At 43.2% G+C, this 25,725-nt stretch overlaps 1 protein-coding gene across 4 annotated transcripts in view; it reads left to right on the plus strand.

The window, feature by feature from the left end:
• The window catches only part of LOC122976120 (mitogen-activated protein kinase kinase kinase kinase 3-like), a 66,001-nt gene that overhangs the window by 35,378 nt on the left and 4,898 nt on the right, over nt 1-25,725 (plus strand). For all 4 annotated transcript variants that reach the window (XM_044344441.1, XM_044344448.1, XM_044344447.1 and 1 more), the window contains 18 exons: nt 1,474-1,555; nt 2,381-2,497; nt 4,271-4,343; nt 4,432-4,490; nt 6,620-6,676; nt 8,655-8,707; nt 12,910-13,062; nt 13,151-13,205; nt 13,285-13,435; nt 19,123-19,190; nt 20,421-20,462; nt 20,562-20,646; nt 20,787-20,866; nt 21,805-21,865; nt 22,034-22,151; nt 22,517-22,575; nt 23,494-23,597; nt 24,195-24,366. In XM_044344441.1, coding sequence (XP_044200376.1) covers nt 1,474-1,555; nt 2,381-2,497; nt 4,271-4,343; nt 4,432-4,490; nt 6,620-6,676; nt 8,655-8,707; nt 12,910-13,062; nt 13,151-13,205; nt 13,285-13,435; nt 19,123-19,190; nt 20,421-20,462; nt 20,562-20,646; nt 20,787-20,866; nt 21,805-21,865; nt 22,034-22,151; nt 22,517-22,575; nt 23,494-23,597; nt 24,195-24,366 — 1,589 coding nt within the window. The remainder of the gene's footprint in view (nt 1-1,473; nt 1,556-2,380; nt 2,498-4,270; nt 4,344-4,431; nt 4,491-6,619; nt 6,677-8,654; nt 8,708-12,909; nt 13,063-13,150; nt 13,206-13,284; nt 13,436-19,122; nt 19,191-20,420; nt 20,463-20,561; nt 20,647-20,786; nt 20,867-21,804; nt 21,866-22,033; nt 22,152-22,516; nt 22,576-23,493; nt 23,598-24,194; nt 24,367-25,725) is intronic.

Consider the following 25,725-nt stretch of genomic DNA (forward strand, 5'->3'; position numbering starts at 1 on the left):
CTTTATAAACCAACAGCAATATTTTCAAATCAATGCTTTGACAGACAGGAAGCCAGTGTAAAGATCTGAGAACTGGACTGATATGATCCACTTTCTTGGTCTTAGTGAGGATTCGAGCAGCAGCGTCTGAATCTGCTGCAGCTGTCGGATGGATATTTTAGGGAGACCTGTGAAGACCGCGTTACAGTAGTCAAGTCTACAAGATAAAAGCAGGACAAGTTTTTCCAAATCCTGCTGAGACATAAGTCCTTTACTTCTTGATATATTCTTCAGGTGATAGTAGGCTGTAACTTTGTAATTGTCTTAATGTGACTGTTGAAATTCAGGTCTGAGTCCATGACGACGCCAAGATTTCTGGCTTGGTTTGTAGTTTTTAACATTATCGATTGAAGCTGAGTGCTGACTTTTAATCGTTCTTTCTTGGCTCCAAAAACAATTACTTCAGTTTTGTCTTTGTTTAATTGAATAAAATTCTGACACATCCAATCATTGATTTGTTCAGTGCTCTTACTCAGTGCTTGTATTGGACCAGAGTCCCCTGGTGATATGTAAATTTGTGTGTCATCTGCATAACTGAGTTAACATATTTTATTGTTTTCCATAATCTGAGCCAGTGGGAGCATGTAGATGTTGAACAGAAGAGGCCCCAGAATGGAGCCTTGGGGAACTCCATGTGTCATTTTTGTCCGCTCAGATGTGTAATTACCTACAGACACAAAATAGTCTCTGTCCTTTAAGTAGGATTCAAACCAGTTCAGTACTGTGCCAGAAAGTCCCACCCAGTTTTCCAGTCTGTCTAGTAATATGTTGTGGTCGACCGTGTTGAATGTGGCACTGAGATCCAGTAATACTGATACTGAAATTCTGCCACTGTTAATGTTTAAGTGGATGTCATTGAAGACCTTAACAAGAGCAGTCTCAGTGCTGTGGTTGAAATCCTGACTGGAAAACATCAGAACGGTTGTTTAGGGTCACAAAGTTCTTCAGCTGTTGAAAAACTTTTGAAAAAGCTATTCCAATGATGTTATTTAAAAACAGGAGGTGATATGGGCCTATAGTTGCTCATTAGTGAAGTTCCAGATTGTTCTTTTTTAAGAGTGGCTTGATGATGGCAGTTTTCAGGGCCAGTGGGAAGACACCTGAGAGAAGAGATGTGTTGACAATATGTAGAAGATCTGAGGCCATGCAGTTTGATACAATTTTGAAAAAGCCTCTAAGCAGAATATCAAGGCAACAGGAGGATTTCAGATGTTGTATAATGTCCTCCAGGTTTTTGTGGTTGATTGGATGGAATTGTGTCATACCACTCAAATTGACTGTAATTGGACACAGGGACAACACATATCCTGCACCTGATATAGAGGCACTGACCGCAAAAAGGCAAAATATGAATCACAGCTGTTTTAATGTAAAACGAGGAGTTTGTTTCCTTTAGAGATCTTTTGTGTTCAGTCTGTGTTTGTGTCTCTGCAGGACCGGAAACTTCCATCAGTTTATTAAAATAGCTCTGACCAAGAACCCAAAGAAGAGACCTGCTGCTGACAAACTTCTGCAGGTAATGAAACTGAGCCCTGATGATGATGAAGATGATGATGATGATGATGATGATGACAGACACCAGCTGTGTTTTATGGTGCTTTTATCGGCACATTAGAATTTAATCACCTCATTATGTGAAGATAAATGATGTTCATGATGCTCGTTTATGTTTGAAGACGGCTGCTTAGAGATGAAGACGTGATTGTGTTGAAAGTACATGTCACTGCTAACAGTGTCAGTGTGTGATCTGTCCGTCTGTCTCTAGACTGAAAGGAAAGACTCTATGATTGGTAAAGATGCTTGTTATCACGTTTAAGTCCTGGTCAACTGTTAAATGTCTGATATTTACTCATTTACAGACTCTGTTTAGGTTAAACTAACAGTCAGACTTCAGATACATGTCTGTCTTCATCTGTTGCGCAGCACTGTCTGCTTCTTTACCCCCTTCAGTAGTACTAACATGGTGAATTCTGGGTCAATTAAGACTTTAAACTACTCTGTTCACTGCAGCAGAAAATGTTTTCTTTCTGGAAGAGTTTGACCATTTTAAAGACATTAAACTGTGAAATCCAGCAGAAAACATCAGATCTGAGAGCAAAGCTACAGCATCTCTGTGAAACCACCTGATTATTAAAGCCTGATCTCAGGATAACCAGAGGAAATAAATATGAGCAAAAAAATCAGCAACAACAAAAAAACACGTATTGTTATACACAATGTGTTTTTTTGCATTAACTGAAGGACTCTGTGGTTTGAGTTCAGATAAATAAAGCATCAGTGGATGATCTGAGACATGAAGTTTGGAGATTGGTTGTTTTCACAGGACTGTGTTTTGTTACAGCACCCGCTCGTCTCTCAGCCTCTCAGCCGGACTCTGGCCATTGAGCTGCTGGATAAGGCCAGTAACCCGGACCAGGACCACCAGAGCCACCTGGACGATGACGAGACCGACGTGGAGGTGAGGGGGTGGTTTGGGTGCAGAGAGAAATGAAGCCAAGAACTTGTGAAGTACAAACTGTTGTTTTAGCCGCATTAGCTTCACAGCTCTGTGGATGCTAATATCTGTCTGTCCAACCCTTTGTCAGGTTCCGTCACATCCATTCATGTTCCATCATGTTCTGTAATCATCTGTCATGTTCTCTGATGTTCTGTCACGTGCCATCATATTCCATCACATTCTGTCGTGTGTAGTGCGTCATGTGACTTAAGATACTTGAATGTAATAATGAGTCCATTAATCGGTAATCAGTCAACAAAAAGTTCATCAAAGATCATTTTCTTTGATGAATCGTGTCATTTATCAAAGAAGTAAAAACATGAAAGGGTTCCTGCAGCAGGATGATCGATGTGTTTCTCTGTTTCATTGAAATGTATATTTCATGTAAATCGGATGATGTTTGTTACATGAGGCTGACTTCCTGTTGTCAGTTAGTGGCGCTATGACTATGACTAAATATTGACATGTAGATGTGTTCAGGTCTGGACTCTTATCAAACATGAGAAATTTGGGGCAGATTGGACAAAGTCTAGTGGAGTTACAACTTCCTGTTTAATCCCCCAAATATATTTTGGGCAAAATTGTCCAGCACGCCACGCCAAGGGCGTTCCATGAAAACTAAAAAGCTTCGCAATTTAGCATCACAAAGGTCTTTACATGTCACCTACCAAATTTGAAGTCACTCGGGTTAAATCTCTAGGATGAGTTTGTTAAAGTACAACACCTGTCAATGGCTTCAATGGCTGACTTCCTGTTGGATTTAGAGTATGGAAGAGGGTACATCTGCCTACCGAATCTCGTACATTTACGTCAAATTTAAAGGTGGGGGCTTTGACTTTGAAATTTTCTAGGGGGTGCCCTTGAGCTACCCACACCCAAGACCCATATCCAATATCTTACATTTCTCCGATATCCTGCGTTTGGGAGCGCTATGGAGCCCGCCAGCCATGCCTGAGCCCAATCACCACAGAACTTTGCAATTTTCACCAGTTCTAACATGTTTTCCAATTCTGAGTGAGTCTTCAAACTTCCCAAGCCCCTCAAAAATCATCATCATCATAATCATAATCTCTACAAAAACAATAGGTTCCTTGCACAGAGCCAGGGACCGTTGGGGCCCATTGGGGCTCTTTTGTGCTTGGGCCCTAATAATAATAATAATAATCTTTACAAAAACAATAGGCCTCTCTGTCTTCCCTTGGTTCCTGTCCACTTATCTACTATTAGCTGTCCATTAAAGGCAAACAATGGCCAAAAAACACATCTGCTCAGTTTGGAGTTTGTTTCTTAAAAAGAAATATGTTTACACCATCAAATGTTTCTTCTTGCACTAATTTAAAAGTAGCATGAAAAGTGTTTCCTGTCAACATCATAACAACAAACAGCTTTTACCTGCTGAATGCTGTTACTCAGTTACAGAGACATGGCGTTTCTGTGTCTGTATGATGACTGAGACTGTGGACTATCCCTTAAATGAAAAATACTCCATCTGATGAAACTGTGAGGAAACATGTTTTACATTCAGCTGCAGTTTGAATATCAGTGTGAAGAAGAAGAGATGACGAGATGTCAGTCTGCAGGATGCTCAACACATCAGAGATTGAACCAACTTCAGAAGTGTGATGATGTTAATAACTTTATTTGTATAGCACCTTTTATACAACAATAATGCAGTTCAGAGTGTGAATGTCAATGATGATGATGATGATGATGATGATATCTGTCTGTCTGTAGGCTGCTGCCTCTGTCCCTCAGAGGATCCCATCTGGAAACACCAGAGAAGGAAAAACTCTGTCTGAGATCAACTGTGAGTCCGTATGATGATGAAGACGATGACGGTGATGATGATGAAGATGATGATGATGGTGATGAAGATGTGATTTGTTGTGTTTCAGTTGATCAGATGAAGTTTGATCCTCCTCTTAGGAAAGAGACTGAAGCTCACCATGAAGAGGTAAGAACACACTCGTAGAGGCCCTGCAGTAGTAACAATATAAGAAATATAATAATAATAATAATAATAATAATAATAATAATAATAATAATAATAATAATAATAATTAAAGCTGCAAGCAGCGATGATCGGGCCTTCACACCTTTGTGCACCTCAGGATGCACCGCCGTTGAAGTTCTGTTATTGCAGCTCTACATTACAAAACATTTACCAGAGGACAACAGACACAAATATACATTTCTCCTGAATATTGGACATCACCTGTAAGAGGTATCTATCACTTCCTGTGTCCACTATGTGGTGCTAGAAAACACACACTAAATGTACATTATGTTGCTGCATATCAAATGTAGACCACACACTTTAAATTTCATGTAAATCAAAGGACGGTTATATCATAAGGCTTCCTATTGCCACCAGTCAGGCGTCCATAATGCAGCAATACATTACGTCGAGGTTGTCTGACCATGAATCATGAATATCGGATGTTGCACGGAGGAGTTAAATATCACTTCCTGTGTCAACTATGTGGTGCTAGAGAACACACACTAATTATATGTCATATTGCTGTATATCATGTAGAGACCACACCAAGGCTGACTTCCTGTTGTCAGTAGGTGGCGCTATGACTATGACTCAACATTGACATGAAGGTGTGTTCAGACTTGGACTCTTAGCAAGCATGAGAAATTTGGGACACATTGGACAATGTAAAGTGGAATTACAACAACTTCCTGTTTAATGCCCCAAACATGTTTTGGGCAAAATTGTCTGGCACGCCACGCCAAGGGCGATCCATAAAAACTAAAAAGCTTTGCAATTTAGCATCACAAACATGTCACCTACCAAATTTGAAGTCACTCAGGTTAAATCTCCAGGAGGAGTTCGTTGAAACACAACAACTGTCAATGGCTTCACTTTGCAATTTATTCAAAATGGCTGACTTCCTGTTGGACTTAGGGTATGGCTCCAAGAGGCTTTTTAAAAAGTCTGGAGATGTTACATCTGTCAAATTTAAAGTTTGAAATTTTCTAGGGAGTGCCCAAGACCCATATCAGATATTAAGTTACGCCACTTTTGATGCAAATTTTCATTTGTTTTCAAGCACTGCTAGCACCTCAAAAATGCTAAATGTAATTAGGTGGTGCTAAAGAGCTGAAATGACAATTTTACTCAGTTTTGATAGTAATTGAAGCATTTATTAGTTTGAACATATATGCAAAGTTTCAGTAGTTTTCACGCATCCTAAAGGCCTCAAACATGTTCATACAATGAAAGTTGATGCAAGAAATCCGAAGTGGCTGACTTCCTGTTTGGCAAAAAAAATATGTATTATGTTAAGAATGATGAAGCAACGAACCCATCAGATGTCCCTGCGTTTGGGGGCCTTATGGAGCCTGCTGGCCCCAATCACTACACAACTTCACAATTTTCACCAGTTCTCACGTGTGTGCCAATTTTTGTGAATTTTTGAGCATCCTAAGCCCCTCAAAAATGCAATGGCACTTCAGTACAATAGTAATAATAATAATAATAATAATAATAATAATAATAATAATAATAATAATCCCTTCAGAAACAACTTCCTCGCACTGTCAGAGCCAGGGACCGTTCAGCCGCGGGCACTTTCATGCTTGGGCCCTAACTATCTATCTATCTATCTATCTATCTGTCTATCTATCATATATCCATCCATCCATCTATCCATCTATCCATCATATTCTTCTGCAGAGATGCAGTAGGGGCAGATAATATAAATATAAAAATAAAAGCAAGAGATGGTTTTTGGTTTAGTTCGGGTTGTTGCCAATTTGAAGACAAAAACAGGAAAAACAGTGAATTTCTGTTTTTTTAATTCACACAAAAAATGGAAAAATGAAATAATGCTTTGAATTTTTGTTTATCCTGTTAACAAACAAGTTGAGCACAACTCTGGATGGAGGGAACACGGACCACGGACTGTGTATTTCCAGTTTGTTGGGTTTTTCTGTTTGTTGTTTTATTGGTTTGTTAGGTTTTTGGTTTGTTGATTTGATGTTTTTTGGTTTGTTGGTGTTCTTCTTGTTTGTTTTGTTTGTGTGGATGAAGGTGAAGCAGACTGACACACCTGTTTTCTTTTTTCTCAACAGTCTGATTGCTTCCTGGACTGTGAAGAGGAGCTGTACTACACCGCCAGATCCAACCTGGTACCTACCGCCACACCTCAGTGATACAAGCTAACCATGCTAATCACCTGATAACATTAGAGAAGTCTGAAGCTAACTGGCTAACCATGCTAATCACCTGATAACATTAGAGAAGTCTGAAGCTAACTGGCTAACCATGCTAATCACCTGATAACATTAGAGAAGTCTGAAGCTAACTGGCTAACCATGCTAACAGTGTATTTGTTTAACACAAGCTAACAGTGTGGCTGTACAACATGCTAACAACATGCTAACTCACACTTGTCTTCCATTTTTATTCTTTTATTCTTCTTTTTCTTGCTAAATGTTTCCTTGTCAATGTTCTACCTGGATGATGTCACTTCCTGCTCTGCTGTAACTGGTCACTCCTGATCAGTCTGTGATTCAGTCCAGTCAGCTGCTCTGAGGTGTCTGTTCTCAGTAGAACCAGTTTGTTTCCAGTAGAACTGGTCTGTTCTCAGTAGAACCAGTTTGTTTCCAGTAGAACCAGTTTGTTTCCAGTAGAACTGGTCTGTTCTCAGTAGAACCAGTTTGTTTCCAGTAGAACCAGTTTGTTTCCAGTAGAACCAGTGTGTGTGTGTGTGTGTGTGTGTGTGTGTGTGTGTGTGTGAGTGTGTGAGTGTGTGTGTGTGTGAGTGTGTGTGTGTGTGTGTGTGTGTGTGAGTGTGTGTGTGTGTGTGTGTGTGAGTGTGTGTGTGTGAGTGTGTGTGAGTGTGTGTGTGTGTGTGTGTGAGTGTGTGTGTGTGTGTGTGTGTGTGTGTGTGTGAGTGTGTGTGTGTGTGTGTGTGTGTGTTTTGGTCGGTTGGGAGCTTCACAGTTCGAATTTGCACCAACACAACCGACCAATCAGCTGCATCCTCCTCTGCTCTAGTGAACCGTAGTGATAATAGTGATAATGTTGTTATTATAATTAATAATAATATTAATTAAAACCAAGCGGCGCTACTGGAGGTCGGCTGACACGGCTCTGAATTTTGAGGATTATATACGTCAAATTTAAAGGTTGGGGCTTTTACTTTGAAATTTTCTAGAGGGCACTCCCTAGATCATATCAGATATCAAAGTTACGCCACTTTTGACACATGTGCAAAGTTTAGTGAGTTTTTGAGCGAGCCCCTCCAGCACCTCAGCTGTGGAGCTGGCTGCCACGTCCAAACCCAACCGTGATACTAATTAAAATATTTACTAGTTTGTACTCAGGAGCAAAGTTTAGTGAGTTCTTCTGCATCCGAAAGGCCTCAAACATGTTGGTAAAATGAAAATTGACGCACTAAATTCAAAATGGCCGACTTCCTGTTGGGTGAAAAAATATTTTAAAAAAAGAATGTTGGGAAGAATGATGACAGCAGTGAACCCGCCAAATTCCATGAACATCAAAGCAACTTTATTTCAAAATGGCCGTTGTTTGGGGTCGCTATGGAGCCCGCTGGTCACACCTAAGTCCAATTACTATAGAAGATATAATTTCCCCCCAATTGTGACGCATGTGTAAAGTTTCAGGAGTTTTCCAGCCCCTTTAGCGGAGGAGAAGAAGAATTCTCTCAGATACAATAGATCCTCGGCACCTCTGGCTGCTCGGGCTCCGATAATAATCTTTACAAAAACAACAGGTTTCTCTCCCTTGGTACTGATAATCATCATCATCATCATCATCATCAGCATCAGCATCATCAGCATAACATTATCATAATAATAATGATGATGATGATGATGATGATGATAATAATAATATGAATATGAATAATAATAATGAATATGAATAATAATAATGATGATGATAATAATAATAATAATAATAATAATAATAATAATAATAATGATAATAATAATAATAATAATAATAATGATGATGATGATGATGATGATGATAATAATAATAATAATAATAATAATAATGATGATGATGATAATAATAATATGAATATGAATAATAATAATGATGATAATAATAATAACCTTGTGTCTCTGTGTGGTTCAGGAGCTGCAGGTGGAGTTTGAAGACGCTGCAGGATCCGTCCTTGGTGGAAACAGGTGAGAACATTTCTGCTTCTGTCACCTGTGGCTGATGATGTCACAGGCCTGATGATGTCACAGGCTGATGATGTCACAGGCTGATGTAAAGTCCTGAGCGTTCAGCTGACACACCGGGTGTTTATCATTGGTTGTTTGGTGATGATGATGTTTGAAGAACAAACAGCATAAATGTGCTCAGAGATGTGTTCAGGTGTAAATTAAGTTCATGAATTCATGGTTCGGCTTTTTTATTTATTTATATTTGTATCAAGTGATTTGTTACCAGATATAAATGTTTGTCACCCTCGAACCTCCAAACCTGCAGATCAATACGACATGAACACGTTTAGCAGCAGACGTGATAAACTGTGATCATACAGTGACAGATTGTTCATAAAGGACGTGTTCATGTGTTCATGTGTTCATATGTTCATGTGTTCATATGTTCATGTGTTCATGTGTTCATATGTTCATGTGTTCATATGTTCATGTGTTCATGTATTCATGTGTTCATATGTTCATGTGTTCATATGTTCATGTGTTCATATGTTCATGTGTTCATGTATTCATATGTTCATGTGTTCACGTGTTCATATGTTCATATGTTCATGTATTCATGTTTATGTGTTCATGTGTTCATGTGTCCATGTATTCATATGTTCATGTGTTCACGTGTTCATATGTTCATATGTTCATGTATTCATATGTTCATGTATTCATTTGTTCATGTGTTCACGTGTTCATATGTTCACATGTTCATGTATTCATATGTTCATGTATTCATATGTTCATGTGTCCATGTATTCGTATGTTCATGTGTTCATGTGTTCATGTATTCATATGTTCATGTATTCATGTGTTCATATGTTCATGTATTCATATGTTCATGTGTTCCTGTATTCATATGTTCATGTATTCATATGTTCATGTGTTCATATGTTCATGTTCATGTGTTCATGTGTTCATGTGTTCATGTATTCATATGTTCATGTGTCCATGTATTCATATGTTCATATGTTCATGTACTCATATGTTCATGTATTCATATGTTCATGTGTCCATGTATTCATATGTTCATATGTTCATGTACTCATATGTTCATGTATTCATATGTTCATGTGTTCATGTGTTCATGTATTCATATGTTCATGTGTTCATGTATTCATATGTTCATGTATTCATATGTTCATGTGTCCATGTATTCATGTTCATGTGTTCATGTATTCATATGTTCATATGTTCATATGTTCATGTGTCCATGTATTCATGTGTTCATGTGTTCATGTATTCATATGTTCATGTGTTCATATGTTCATGTATTCATATGTTCATATGTTCATATGTTCATGTGTCCATGTATTCATATGTTCATGTGTTCATGTATTCATATGTTCATGTGTTCATATGTTCATGTGTTCATATGTTCATGTATTCATATGTTCATGTATTCATATGTTCATGTGTTCATATGTTCATGTATTCATATGTTCATGTGTTCATATGTTCATGTGTTCATGTGTTCATGTGTCCATGTATTCATGTTCATGTATTCATATGTTCATATGTTCATGTGTTCATGTATTCATATGTTCATGTGTTCATATGTTCATGTATTCATATGTTCATGTGTTCATATGTTCATGTATTCATATGTTCATGTGTTCATATGTTCATGTATTCATATGTTCATGTATTCATATGTTCATGTATTCACATGTTCATGTGTTCATATGTTCATGTATTCATATGTTCATGTATTCATGTGTTCATGTATTCATGTGTTCATATGTTCATGTGTTCATGTATTCATATGTTCATGTGTTTATATGTTCATATGTTCATGTGTTCATATGTTCATGTATTCATGTGTTCATATGTTCATGTGTTCATGTGTTCATATGTTCATGTGTTCATATGTTCATGTATTCATGTGTTCATGTGTTCATATGTTCATGTGTTCATGTGTTCATGTATTCATGTGTTCATGTGTGTACTTGTGTAAGTTTTATTGTTATTCAGGTCTCGGTGCAATTTGACAGAAAACCAAAAAAACACGTCAAATCGCACAAACTATGGAAATAAAGTACTGAAAATACCAGATAATAATAATAATAATAATAATAATATAACAATAATAATAATAATAATGATAATAATAATAATAATAATGATATAATATTAATACTATAAATAAATCTCAGTATCTCAGTAGTGAGACGGCGTTATGCGTTATCAGCAGCACACGCTGTTGTCAGCAGAGGAACTGTGATAGAAAGATGAAGCTCAGTGCTGGTGTTGAGAGCTGCAGTGTGTCAACCTCAGCGCAGCCTGAATAATTCATCAGCAGCCCCGGGGGGGGGGGGGGGGGGGGTGCAGGATGGAGGGGGGGGGGGGGGGGGTGCAGGATGGACGGGGGGGGGGTGAACACGGAGCAGCTGATGAAAATTTAAAGACGCTGCATTTGAGCACTTTGGAAGATTTGCTAACGGTGAAGAAAATCCGGCACTGGAAGCTTTTAACTGGACGGCGGACCTTTTGTCCTGAGCTAAGGTCACCGCCATGTTTACTAATTCTGCTGCCTGAATGTGCTGACCTCTGACCTCTGACCTCATCACTGTGGGTCAGACCGGTGAAGCAGCTGGAACACACACAGTTTAACAGGTGTGAGCAGGTAAACTCAGCTGACAAGTTAAAAACAAAGAGATTCTGCTGAAGCAGCCGGAGTCAGCAAAACACGTTCACGGTGTGTTCACCTGGAGTCACACTGAACACATAAATAAGTAATCAATAAGTTAAATAAATAAAACAAAACAGTGTTAATAATCTCAGCTGAGCGGTGCAGTGTGATGTCACAGGTACATGTGAAGTATGTCAATAAATCCAGAAAATACCAGATAATAATAATAATAATAATAACTTGTAAAAGTACTTAAGTATGAAAGTAATAGCAGCAGTAGCAAGAAGTCTGAGGATACTAGTTCATCATCTTCATCTTCTTCTGCTACCTCGACCGTGTTATAAGAAACGGATACAGACTCAAACATGGCGCCCGCTCAGTGGCGCATGAAGCAAAAAAGATGGCTTCCGACTGTAGAGAAATCACCCGGATGTTGTTCACGCTTCCTGGTTATTGTTGTTGTTGTTCCTGGTGTGTGTCACATGACGGACAGGAAGTTGTAATTACACGATTTGGGCACTATGTCAGACTCACAATAAGATTTGCAGACTTATAGAAGCTTTGATTTCTGCCGTGTGGACGTTGATTGACAGCTGTGATTGACAGCTGGCTCACCTGCTGCTCTCCCGCCTCCAGGACTCGCACTGAGTTGCACTGAGTTGCACTGAGTTGCACTGAGTTGCACCGTTGTTGCAATTGTCTCATTGGATGGCGGACCGGTTGCTCCGGTTCTGGTTCTAAGTGGCGGTCGTCCTCTGGTTCACCGCTGCATGTGTGTGTTGCTGCAGCCTCACTGTCCTACACGCTACGCACTGAGCTGCTCTTCAAAGGAGCTACAACACTTGTATAACAGATTTTAGTTAGAAAACATCTGAAAACACGTTTTTTTTAAAAACCGGGTGGGTATGAACTAAATCTGTGTACGTTTGTTTTGCAACCTTGCTCACCATTTTAACATGCTTCTCATGAAGTTCTGACGTGGACCGAGACCTGGAAGAAACACAAACTGACAGTTTTCTTAATGTTAAGTGTTAGACATGAATTTTCAAACCATGCTGCTGTGGACTGTAAATGCTGAGATAACTGAGAAACAGTTATATGACTGTATATAATGTGACTATTTAAATACCTGCCTTGTTAGCACAGTTAAGCTAAAGTAGCCAACGTTAGCCCGAGTGTGCAACACTTGGTGTTCACCCGCACGCTATTTGGAACGTCGTCCAAACGGACACGATGCGCCGACCAGAAGATGCAACTCTGGGCTTCAAAGCGGCTCCAATGAAAGCAACGTGTGACGTTGAATCTCGCTACGTCCTGTACATACAGGATAAGTCAAACTGGTTTTACAGTGCGGCGCTGCTCCTGGGGGGTCGTCCTCGACGTCATCCAGCAAGACGCTGTGTCAGCCAATCACATCCATGCAAACACATCTGTGGTGGATGGTCGTGTTCCTGCCGTTGAACTCAAAGATAAAATAGTTGCTGCTGTCCAGTTTTTCCTGAACTTGTAGAATGTTTAGAGCTGATGAATATTTTGGTTCCAGAGGACGTGAGACTCACCTGGACGCCGGCACTTCAGGTGAGGATGAAGATGAGGCTGAGGATGACGGCTGTGTGGAGAGAGGGGATGCAGACGACCACTCGGATGTCTCTGATGCTGCAGGTCACCGTGACAGTGGCGATATTGAAGTGCAGCAGTGAGTATGATGTACACCTGTGCACACCTGTGGGCTTGTCCACAACATCTGTGGAGGTGCTCACAGCAAGTCTCTCTCTCTCTTTTAGTGTAAAAGACTCGACACTGAGGCCCCGCCCTCCTCCTGCTGCCCCGCCCCCTCAGGTGTGTCGTCTCACCTGTTCTGATCAGCTGTCTGTCTCAGATCAGAACCAGCGAGTCAAATGTCTTTTCTTTCCATCAGGAAGAATCCCTGCTTCCTGACTGTGATCACCATGGCAACCAGGGGACCTTAAACCCCCACCGTCTGTCAGAAAGCCCCGCCCGCTCCTCCACGCCGGGCCCGCCCAGACCACCCCCCCCCAAACTGCCCCCCCACAGACTCAGCAGTCCAGGTGGGTTCCATGTGCTGCACTGGAGAACGTTTTATGCATGCTGTAACACTCCTTACCTGCTCTACCTGTTCTACACCTGTTCTACACCTGTTCTACACCTGTTCTACCTGTTCTACACCTGTTCTACACCTGTTCTACCTGCTCTACCTGTTCTACACCTGTTCTACACCTGTTCTACCTGTTCTACACCTGTTCTACACCTGTTCTACACCTGTTCTACCTGCTCTACCTGTTCTACACCTGTTCTACACCTGTTCTACACCTGTTCTACCTGTTCTACACCTGCTCTACCTGTTCTACACCTGTTCTACCTGTTCTACACCTGTTCTACACCTGTTCTACCTGTTATACCTGTTCTACACCTGTTCTACCTGTTATACCTGTTCTACACCTGCTCTACCTGTTCTACACCTGTTCTACACCTGTTCTACACCTGCTCTACCTGTTCTACACCTGTTCTACACCTGCTCTACACCTGCTCTACCTGTTATACCTGTTCTACACCTGCTCTACCCGTTCTACACCTGTTCCACACCTGCTCTACACCTGCTCTACCTGTTATACCTGTTCTACACCTGCTCTACCTGTTCTACACCTGTTCTACACCTGTTCTACACCTGTTCTACACCTGCTCTACCTGTTCTACACCTGTTCTACACCTGTTCTACACCTGCTCTACCTGTTCTACACCTGTTCTACACCTGCTCTACCTGTTCTACACCTGTTCTACACCTGTTCTACACCTGCTCTACCTGTTCTACACCTGTTCTACACCTGCTCTACCTGTTCTACACCTGTTCTACACCTGTTCTACACCTGCTCTACCTGTTCTACACCTGTTCTACACCTGCTCTACCTGTTCTACACCTGTTCTACACCTGTTCTACACCTGTTCTACCTGTTCTACACCTGCTCTACACCTGCTCTACCTGTTCTACACCTGTTCTACACCTGTTCTACACCTGTTCTACCTGTTCTACACCTGCTCTACACCTGCTCTACCTGTTCTACACCTGTTCTACACCTGTTCTACACCTGTTCTACCTGTTCTACACCTGCTCTACACCTGCTCTACCTGCTCTACCTGTTCTACACCTGTTCTACACCTGCTCTACCTGTTCTACACCTGTTCTACCTGCGCTACCTGTTCTACACCTGCTCTACACCTGTTCTACCTGTTCTACACCTGCTCTACCTGTTCTACACCTGTTCTACCTGCTCTACCTGTTCTACACCTGTTCTACACCTGCTCTATCTGTTCTACACCTGTTCTACACCTGTTCTACACCTGTTCTACCTGTTCTACACCTGCTCTACACCTGCTCTACCTGTTCTACACCTGTTCTACACCTGTTCTACACCTGTTCTACCTGTTCTACCTGTTCTACACCTGTTCTACACCTGTTCTACCTGTTCTACACCTGCTCTACCTGTTCTACACCTGTTCTACACCTGCTCTACCTGCTCTACCTGTTCTACACCTGTTCTACACCTGTTCTACACCTGTTCTACACCTGCTCTACCTGTTCTACACCTGTTCTACACCTGCTCTACCTGCTCTACACCTGTTCTACACCTGCTCTACCTGTTCTACACCTGTTCTACACCTGTTCTACACCTGCTCTACCTGTTCTACACCTGTTCTACACCTGTTCTACACCTGTTCTACACCTGTTCTACACCTGCTCTACCTGTTCTACACCTGTTCTACACCTGCTCTACCTGTTCTACACCTGTTCTACACCTGTTCTACACCTGTTCTACCTGTTCTACACCTGCTCTACCTGTTCTACACCTGCTCTACACCTGCTCTACCTGTTCTACACCTGTTCTACACCTGTTCTACACCTGTTCTACCTGTTCTACACCTGTTCTACACCTGTTCTACACCTGTTCTACCTGTTCTACACCTGCTCTACCTGTTCTACACCTGTTCTACACCTGCTCTACCTGCTCTACCTGTTCTACACCTGTTCTACACCTGTTCTACACCTGTTCTACACCTGCTCTACCTGTTCTACACCTGTTCTACACCTGCTCTACCTGCTCTACACCTGTTCTACACCTGCTCTACCTGTTCTACACCTGTTCTACACCTGTTCTACACCTGCTCTACCTGTTCTACACCTGTTCTACACCTGTTCTACACCTGCTCTACCTGTTCTACACCTGTTCTACACCTGTTCTACCTGTTCTACACCTGTTCTACACCTGCTCTACCTGTTCTACACCTGTTCTACACCTGTTCTACCTGTTCTACACCTGTTCTACACCTGCTCTACCTGTTCTACACCTGTTCTACACCTGCTCTACCTGCTCTACACCTGCTCTACACCTGTTCTACACCTGTTCTACACCTGCTCTACCTGTTCTACACCTGTTCTACACCTGCTCTACCTGTTCTACACCTGTTCTACACCTGTTCTACACCTGCTCTACCTGTTCTACACCTGTTCTACACCTGTTCTACACCTGCTCTACCTGTTCTACACCTGTTCTACCTGTTCTACACCTGTTCTACACCTGTTCTACCTGTTCTACACCTGCTCTACCTGTTCTACACCTGTTCTACACCTGCTCTACCTGCTCTACCTGTTCTACACCTGTTCTACACCTGTTCTACACCTGTTCTACACCTGCTCTACCTGTTCTACACCTGTTCTACACCTGCTCTACCTGCTCTACACCTGTTCTACACCTGCTCTACCTGTTCTACACCTGTTCTACACCTGTTCTACACCTGCTCTACCTGTTCTACACCTGTTCTACACCTGTTCTACCTGTTCTACACCTGTTCTACACCTGCTCTACCTGTTCTACACCTGTTCTACACCTGTTCTACCTGTTCTACACCTGTTCTACACCTGCTCTACCTGTTCTACACCTGTTCTACACCTGCTCTACCTGCTCTACACCTGCTCTACACCTGTTCTACACCTGTTCTACACCTGCTCTACCTGTTCTACACCTGTTCTACACCTGCTCTACCTGTTCTACACCTGTTCTACACCTGTTCTACACCTGCTCTACCTGTTCTACACCTGTTCTACACCTGTTCTACACCTGCTCTACCTGTTCTACACCTGTTCTACACCTGTTCTACCTGTTCTACACCTGTTCTACACCTGCTCTACCTGTTCTACACCTGTTCTACGCCTGTTCTACACCTGCTCTACCTGTTCTACACCTGCTCTACCTGCTCTATACCTGTTCTACACCTGCTCTACCTGTTCTACACCTGTTCTACACCTGTTCTACACCTGCTCTACGTGTTCTACACCTGTTCTACACCTGCTCTACCTGTTCTACACCTGTTCTACACCTGCTCTACCTGTTCTACACCTGCTCTACCTGTTCTACACCTGTTCTACCTGCTCTACCTGTTCTACACCTGTTCTACACCTGCTCTACCTGTTCTACACCTGTTCTACACCTGTTCTACACCTGTTCTACCTGTTCTACACCTGCTCTACCTGTTCTACACCTGCTCTACACCTGCTCTACCTTTTCTACACCTGTTCTACACCTGTTCTACACCTGTTCTACCTGTTCTACCTGTTCTACACCTGTTCTACACCTGTTCTACCTGTTCTACCTGTTCTACACCTGCTCTACACCTGCTCTACACCTGCTCTACCTGTTCTACACCTGTTCTACACCTGTTCTACACCTGCTCTACCTGTTCTACACCTGCTCTACCTGTTCTACACCTGTTCTACACCTGCTCTACCTGTTCTACACCTGCTCTACCTGTTCTACACCTGTTCTACACCTGCTCTACCTGCTCTACACCTGTTCTACACTTGTTCTACACCTGCTCTACCTGCTCTACCTGTTTTACACCTGTTCTACACCTGCTCTACCTGCTCTACCTGTTCTACACCTGTTCTACACCTGTTCTACACCTGTTCTACACCTGCTCTACCTGTTCTACACCTGTTCTACACCTGCTCTACCTGCTCTACACCTGTTCTACACCTGTTCTACACCTGGTCTACACCTGCTCTACACCTGCTCTACCTGCTCTACCTGCTCTACACCTGTTCTACACCTGCTCTACCTGTTCTACACCTGCTCTACCTGTTCTTCACCTGTTCTACCTGTTCTACACCTGTTCTACACCTGTTCTACACCTGTTCTACACCTGCTCTACCTGTTCTACACCTGTTCTACACCTGCTCTACCTGTTCTACACCTGTTCTACACCTGTTCTACACCTGCTCTACACCTGTTCTACACCTGCTCTACACCTGCTCTACCTGCTCTACACCTGTTCTACACCTGCTCTACCTGTTCTACACCTGCTCTACACCTGTTCTACACCTGTTCTACACCTGTTCTACACCTGCTCTACACCTGTTCTACACCTGTTCTACACCTGTTCTACACCTGCTCTACCTGTTCTACACCTGTTCTACACCTGTTCTACACCTGCTCTACCTGTTCTACACCTGTTCTACACCTGCTCTACCTGTTCTACACCTGTTCTACACCTGTTCTACACCTGCTCTACCTGTTCTACACCTGTTCTACACCTGCTCTACCTGTTCTACACCTGTTCTACACCTGTTCTACACCTGCTCTACCTGTTCTACACCTGTTCTACACCTGTTCTACACCTGCTCTACCTGTTCTACACCTGTTCTACACCTGTTCTACACCTGCTCTACCTGTTCTACACCTGTTCTACACCTGCTCTACCTGTTCTACACCTGTTCTACACCTGTTCTACACCTGCTCTACCTGTTCTACACCTGTTCTACACCTGCTCTACCTGTTCTACACCTGTTCTACACCTGTTCTACACCTGCTCTACCTGTTCTACACCTGTTCTACACCTGCTCTACCTGTTCTACACCTGTTCTACCTGCGCTACCTGTTCTACACCTGCTCTACACCTGTTCTACCTGTTCTACACCTGCTCTACCTGTTCTACACCTGTTCTACCTGCTCTACCTGTTCTACACCTGTTCTACACCTGCTCTACCTGTTCTACACCTGTTCTACACCTGTTCTACACCTGTTCTACCTGTTCTACACCTGCTCTACCTGTTCTACACCTGCTCTACACCTGCTCTACCTGTTCTACACCTGTTCTACACCTGTTCTACCTGTTCTACCTGTTCTACACCTGTTCTACACCTGTTCTACACCTGTTCTACCTGTTCTACACCTGCTCTACACCTGCTCTACACCTGCTCTACCTGTTCTACACCTGTTCTACACCTGTTCTACACCTGTTCTACCTGTTCTACACCTGCTCTACCTGTTCTACACCTGTTCTACACCTGCTCTACCTGTTCTACACCTGCTCTACCTGTTCTACACCTGTTCTACACCTGCTCTACCTGCTCTACCTGTTCTACACCTGCTCTACCTGTTCTACACCTGCTCTACCTGCTCTACCTGTTCTACACCTGTTCTACACCTGTTCTACCTGTTCTACACCTGCTCTACCTGTTCTACACCTGCTCTACCTGTTCTACACCTGTTCTACACCTGCTCTACCTGCTCTACACCTGCTCTACCTGTTCTACACCTGCTCTACCTGTTCTACACCTGCTCTACCTGCTCAACATCTGTTCTGCCTGCTGTACACATGACCACACACCTGTTACACCTGTACTACACCCCCTGCTGTCCTGTGACGTATGCGAACACACCTGTGATGCTCCGTCTCTCTGCAGGAAGCGTACCGTCCTACTCTGCGCAGTCTGCAGCGCCCAACACTGTCCACAGCAGGAAAGACGTCCCAGTAAGACTCCACCTGTCTGTATGATGTTTACCTGAGACTGACAGCTCACCTGTCTGTGCTGATTTGTCCTCTCGCTGCTCGCTGAGGTTTCTCTTTTCACCAGGATGCGGAGTAAAGGGCCGTCCACACCAAGAACGATAACCATAACAATAACTACAACGATAACAATGTGAGCATCCACGTTGTGTAAACAGCAGTGCCGAGCACACGCTGCCTGATCCGGCTGTGATCCAGAAGGGTTTGAAGGCGGGTGGTGGTTCAATGTGTTGCTCAGAAGTATTTCGGGACAGTAGTTGCTGTGATGTTCCAGTTTTTACAGACCGCCGGTAGCAGACGACCAGCTGTTATTGTGCTGTGGCAGGACACACAGTATGAGCACAGATCTGAAGCCTGAAAGGGGCGCTAACTTCATTATAATGCAGAACAAAGTTCCAGCATCATTGTATAATAAAGAGAAACAAACTCATGTAAAGAAATCACCTCATTCATTCTGCTCCAGTTTACAGTGTGTCGGTCCGTGGTGAGACAGGAGCAAACCCGCATTAAAATAAATAAAGTCATCAGTCAGTTTACAGAATGAAGATGATATCTGCAGGTTTCGGGCTTGATGGAGACTTTGTCTTGCCGTATGGTTTGGTTGATAGATTTTGATTGGCTGTCAGTGTTTCCATCGTTCATTAAATCGCTCTGACCGTGATCCCACTGTCGTTGTATAGTCGTAGTCTGGACTCCACTTATAGTTATTATTATAGTTTTCATTCTTGGTGTGGAACCCTGCAGCTCATTTCTGAACTGCTTTTATTTCTCTACATTTAATTCAGATAACAAACAAGATTAAGAGACAAAAGAAGAAAGAACATATTTAACTTTGAAACAGTGAAACAGCTTCTGTCCTGCAGGATCAGTCTGACTGTGACTCGTGTCGCCGTCGCTGATGATGATGATGTTAATGTGTGATCGTTGGATTGATGAGTAAACACATGTTGTCACTTCATCTTTCATGTATGTTTTTATGTTTCATGTGCTCTCTGCCGGATTATGTCTGAATAAAGTGACCATCCAGATACAGTTATATAATTTATATGAACATGAATGAGTACAGAGTGAGTCTGTAAACTCACAGCCGGCGTGTTCTGCCATGTGATGATTTTATTAAATATGACGATATATATGAGTGATAAACTGTAAGCGTGATGGTTGAACTGATGTCAGTGTGTGTTTGTTCTGCAGAAACCCGTCAGTAACGGACTCCCACCGACTCCTAAAGTGCACGTGAGTCACTCAGCGGCGAACGTCTCTAAACTCCTGCGTATGTTCTCGTGTTCCTGAGGTTTCAAACGTTCTACCTGCTGTTCTGCTTTCTGTTCTCAGATGGGAGCCTGTTTCTCGAAGGTCTTTAATGGCTGTCCTCTGAAGATTCACTCTGCGGCGTCCTGGATCAACCCCAACACCCGTGGTACACTCACATGACCCCTGACCTCTGACCTCTGACCTCTGACCTCATCAGCTGCTTGGATTGTTGCTGAGACAGAAATTGAGATTATTATTTTTCAATGCACATTTTTAAATGGTATTTTTTGGCATTTTGTTTTTTAGATCAGTATCTGATCTTCGGAGCTGAGGAGGGAATTTACACTCTGAACCTGAACGAGCTGCATGAGAACTGCATGGAACAGGTGAAGCATCAGCTGACTGAACTCTCCGTCTCATTAACGTCCCTCCACTCAGAAACACCTTCCTTCTTGCTCCTTCAGCTGGATGTTTGTTCTCGTCTCTGATCTGGTTTAAGGGGCGGGGCTACATCACAGCCGGTCTGGAGTCAGTCCTGGTCCAGTATTGAACCTTCAGTCACAAACACTGACATGAACTTTACAGTGAAGGAAGAACATCTGGTGTCCAGCAGGAAAACTTTAGAAATATATTTTTACAGATTCTGGGTTTTTAGTGACTTAAAAGGAGGAAACAAAACAAACAAACTCGTCAGACACAAATTATTGTTAGAAGCAGATTATTGTTATGAGTCTTAATAACATCTGGCAGAGATCTTTAAACCTCAGGAGACCTGATCCACATCTGGATCAGACGTTTGGTTTAGTTTATCTGAATGATAGATTTGTATTGATCCACCTGTCAGAGGGAAATAACGCAGTTCTGACTGCACGTCATCTGTTTGACAGTTTTAGTTTTTTAGTTACTTTTCAGATCAATAATACAAAATATAATCAATAACTAAATGACGATGTATTATTATAGGTGCAGATAAAACTTTATTTATCTCCAGGAGGAATTATAAAGTCAGCAGCAGCAACATTAAAACGAGGAACACATGAATTCATCAATAATTATAATCCAATGAAATATTAAATCATCCTGTACAACAAGTCCTTTTACTGTCTGTTACCTGTAACTGTTGCATTAAAACTTGTACTGAAGTCAAATATCGTCTTCCAGGCAGTTTATGGAAACATTAAATATGAGACGTCAGCAGGAGGCTGCTGTTTATCTCACATTATTCAACTCATCTCAACTTTATTTATCCAGACGATAACAGAGTTTCACTGTTCACTCACGAGTCTGATCACAAGTGTTGATATTCACCTCGATGTCTTTGCAGCTGTTTCCTCGCAGGTGTACCTGGGTTTACGTCATGAACAACACTCTGATCTCCATCTCAGGTGAGTCACAAACACGTCACTGATTCACTAAATCACACCATGAAAAATGAATAAAGATCAAAGAATTAACTATAACTGATGAATGAAAGAAACGTTTTCAGGTGAACGTTGAAAAACACGTCGAGTGTTGTTTCAGTGTGTTAACTGAGCCCTGCGCTGTGTCTGCAGGTCGAGCCTCTCAGCTGCACTGCCACAGTCTGGTCGGTCTCTTCGAACAGGCGCAACACAAACAGAAGCTGCCGGTTTCCATTCCGACGCACCGTCTACCGGACCGCATCCTGCCACGGTCAGTCCCCCACCGACACGCTAAACACCTTCAACACGCTAAAACACACTAAACATCAGAGTCTGCTGAGGCCTGAGAGGGTTTGACGTTGAGGACTTAAAGTAACATAAGAGTTTGAAGGCTGTGAGGAAGATGAAGATTGTAGAGTTCAGGATGATGAAGGTGTTCTGCTGCCTCCTGCTGGACTCTGAGTAAAGTTTTCAGTGTTAATGAGTGACTGTAATGATTCACTCATCACATGTGTGACAGCTGTAAATCAGATGAAAAGAGAATCACAGATGTGTTTAGTGAGCTGCTGTCAGATCAGTGACTGACACTGAGAACCAACAACACCACAGAAATGTGTTTTGTCTCTTTGTTTGCAGGAAGTTTTCCATCTCCAGTAAAATTCCCGACACTAAAGGCTGTCTGAAGTGCTGCGTGGGTGAGTCATCAGCTGCTTCCCATCATGCATCACACCATGTTCCCACATGTTTGTCTTTTATTTCTTTTATTTTTTCTGTACATTTTTCTTTTTCTTTACTGAAGTACTGAAAACTATCAGAGTTCCCTCACTGAGGTCAGAGGTTGACTTCTGTCAGTGCTGCAGCTGACAGAGTTCATTGTGAATAACAGTGGATACAAAACGATACATAACAGGTGAGGTACGTAAATACAAAACAGCCAAGAGAGACAAAAGACAAAAAGAAAGGGGGATAAGACAAATGAAGGAATATGACATCTCTGACGAGGGGTAAGCGAGTAGATGGATGTGTGTCTGTGTGAGATCAGTTTAGGGGGTTTAGATGAGCCAAGATAGAAACATTCATACACAAATACACTCAAACCCATACACGTGGATGCACAAAAACATACACATAGTGCATGCATGCAAATATTCCTCCTCTCTTATATATGGGCTAAAAATAATAAATAAATATATACATAAATAAAGTAAAGCACTAATAAGCAATTAAAAGTCAATTGATTCAGTTGAGCCCATATAAGAGTGTGTGTGTGTGTGTGTGTGTGTGGGGGGGGGGGGGGGGGGGGGGGGGAAACCAGCTTGCAGCAAAGGCACCGCACCTGGAGTGTCAGGCTGCATGACGGGACGGTGCCAGTCCTCCGAGGTGCAGAACCCAAAGAAGATTATTTATTTATCATTATTATAATTTTGGGTTACAGTGAATAAATAAGTCAAAGTAAATCTGTGACAAGGATCATTGTAAAATCTGGCTTCATTTCACGATGTCACTGTCTCCAAAATGTTTTTACACCTGGGTCAGAGGTTACAGGTGCAGTTGCACACATCCTCCAGCCAGACAGCAGTGATGACCTTTGACCCCCCATCCTCTCCCCACAGTGAGGAACCCCTACACAGGTCATAAATACCTGGGTGGAGCCTTCCAATCAGGTGTGGTCCTGCTGGAGTGGGTGGAGCCGATGCAGAAGTTCATGCTGGTGAAGGTAAGAAAGAAAGCAGGTGTGTGTTTCTCATGTCTGAAGCTGTCAGAATCACTGCCTTGCTCAAGGACACCTCACCTGTCAGGTGAGGAGCTCAGAGGAGAACCACTGCTCCTTCATATTCAGAAGAGTCAGGTGGTTCAGTATCTGATCAGAACCCTCCCTCTGAAGGAGGACACCCTGGGGCGGACCTCCCTGAACACACAGGAGGGATTATATATCCCATCAGGCCTGTGAACGCCTCCTCCAGGAGGAGCAGGAGCAGGAGCAGGCTTCCCTACGTAGTCTGCTGCCACCATTAGCCAGATCTGGATAAGAGGCTGAAAATGGATGGAATATTTCTCCCAAAATGATATCTGAAATATTTAAGCTAATGATGATGACACTAGCTGTGTGTCTTATCTGCCCCACACTGACATGGGTTGTATCCGATCCTGGCCCAGCCTGAACCAGAACTAGTGTCAGAAGCATTTATTAAAATGCGTATCTTCCTGAATTTAAATTTTGCTCTGATGAATTGAGTGCCTCCTGCAGACGGGCTACATCATGGGACAGACAGTGAGAATCAGGCCCAGTGATAACTCTGCCTGTCCCCCTCAGAACATGGACTTCCAGCCTCCATGTCCTCTGGAGGTTTTAGAGCTGCTGGTCATCCCGGAGCAGCCGTACCCTCTGATCTGTGTCGGCCTCAGCAGAGGAACTGAACCCAATCAACCCGTCAGCTTCCAGACCCTCGATCCCAATTCCTCCTGCCCCACCCTCCCTGACACAGGTACAACTCCCCCAGACTCAGATACAACTCCCATTGACTTGGGTACAACTCCCCCTGACTCAGGTACTACTCCCCCTGACTCAGGTACTACTCCCCCTGACTCAGGTACAACTCCCCTTGACTCAGGTACAACTCCCTTTGACTCAGGTACAACTCCCTTTGACTCAGGTACAACTCCTCCTGACTCAGGTACAACTCCCCCTGACTCGGGTACAACTCCCTTTGACTCAGGCACAACTCCCCCAGACTCAGGTACAACTCCTCCTGATTCAGATACAACTCCCCCTGACTCAGGTACAACTCCCCTTGACTCAGGTACAACTCCTCCTGACTCAGATACAACTGACTCAGGTACAACTCCCACAGACTCAGGTACAACTCCCCTTGACTCAGGTACAACTCCTCCTGACTCAGATACAACTCCTCCTGACTCAGGTACAACTCCTCCTGACTCAGGTACAACTCCTCCTGACTCAGGTACAACTCCTCCTGACTCAGGTACAACTCCCCCTGACTCAGGTACAACTCCTCCTGACTCAGGTACAACTCCCCCAGACTCAGGTACAACTCCCCTTGACTCAGGTACAACTCCCTTTGACTCAGGCACAACTCCCCCTGACTCAGGTACAACTCCCCTTGACTCAGGTACAACTCCCCTGACTCAGGTACAACTCCTCCTGACTCAGGTACAACTCCCCCTGACTCAGGTACAACTCCCCCAGACTCAGGTACAACTCCCCTTGACTCAGGTACAACTCCCTTTGACTCAGGCACAACTCCCCCTGACTCAGGTACAACTCCCCCTGACTCAGGTACAACTCCCCTTGACTCAGGTACAACTCCCTTTGACTCAGGTACAACTCCCTTTGACTCAGGTACAACTCCTCCTGACTCAGGTACAACTCCCCCTGACTCGGGTACAACTCCCTTTGACTTGGGTACAACTCCCCCTGACTCAGGTACAACTGACTCAGGTACAACTCCTCCTGACTCAGGTACAACTCCCCCTGACTCAGGTACAACTGACTCAGGTACTACTCCTCCTGACTCAGGTACAACTCCCCCTGACTCAGGTACAACTCCTCCTGACTCAGGTACAACTCCCCTTGACTCAGGTACAACTCCTCCTGACTCAGGTACTACTCCTCCTGACTCAGGTACTACTCCTCCTGACTCAGGTACAACTGACTCAGGTACAACTGACTCAGGTACAACTCCTCCTGACTCAGGTACTACTCCTCCTGACTCAGGTAAAACTCCTTCTGACTCAGGTACAACTCAGGTGCTCCAACTGCTACTGACTCCAAACAACCCTCCCATGCATGGTGTAGGCCTATGTATCCCTTAGCAAGCAAAGTT

Source organism: Thunnus albacares, chromosome 3 (assembly GCF_914725855.1).
Source record: "Thunnus albacares chromosome 3, fThuAlb1.1, whole genome shotgun sequence".
NCBI lineage: Eukaryota > Metazoa > Chordata > Actinopteri > Scombriformes > Scombridae > Thunnus > Thunnus albacares.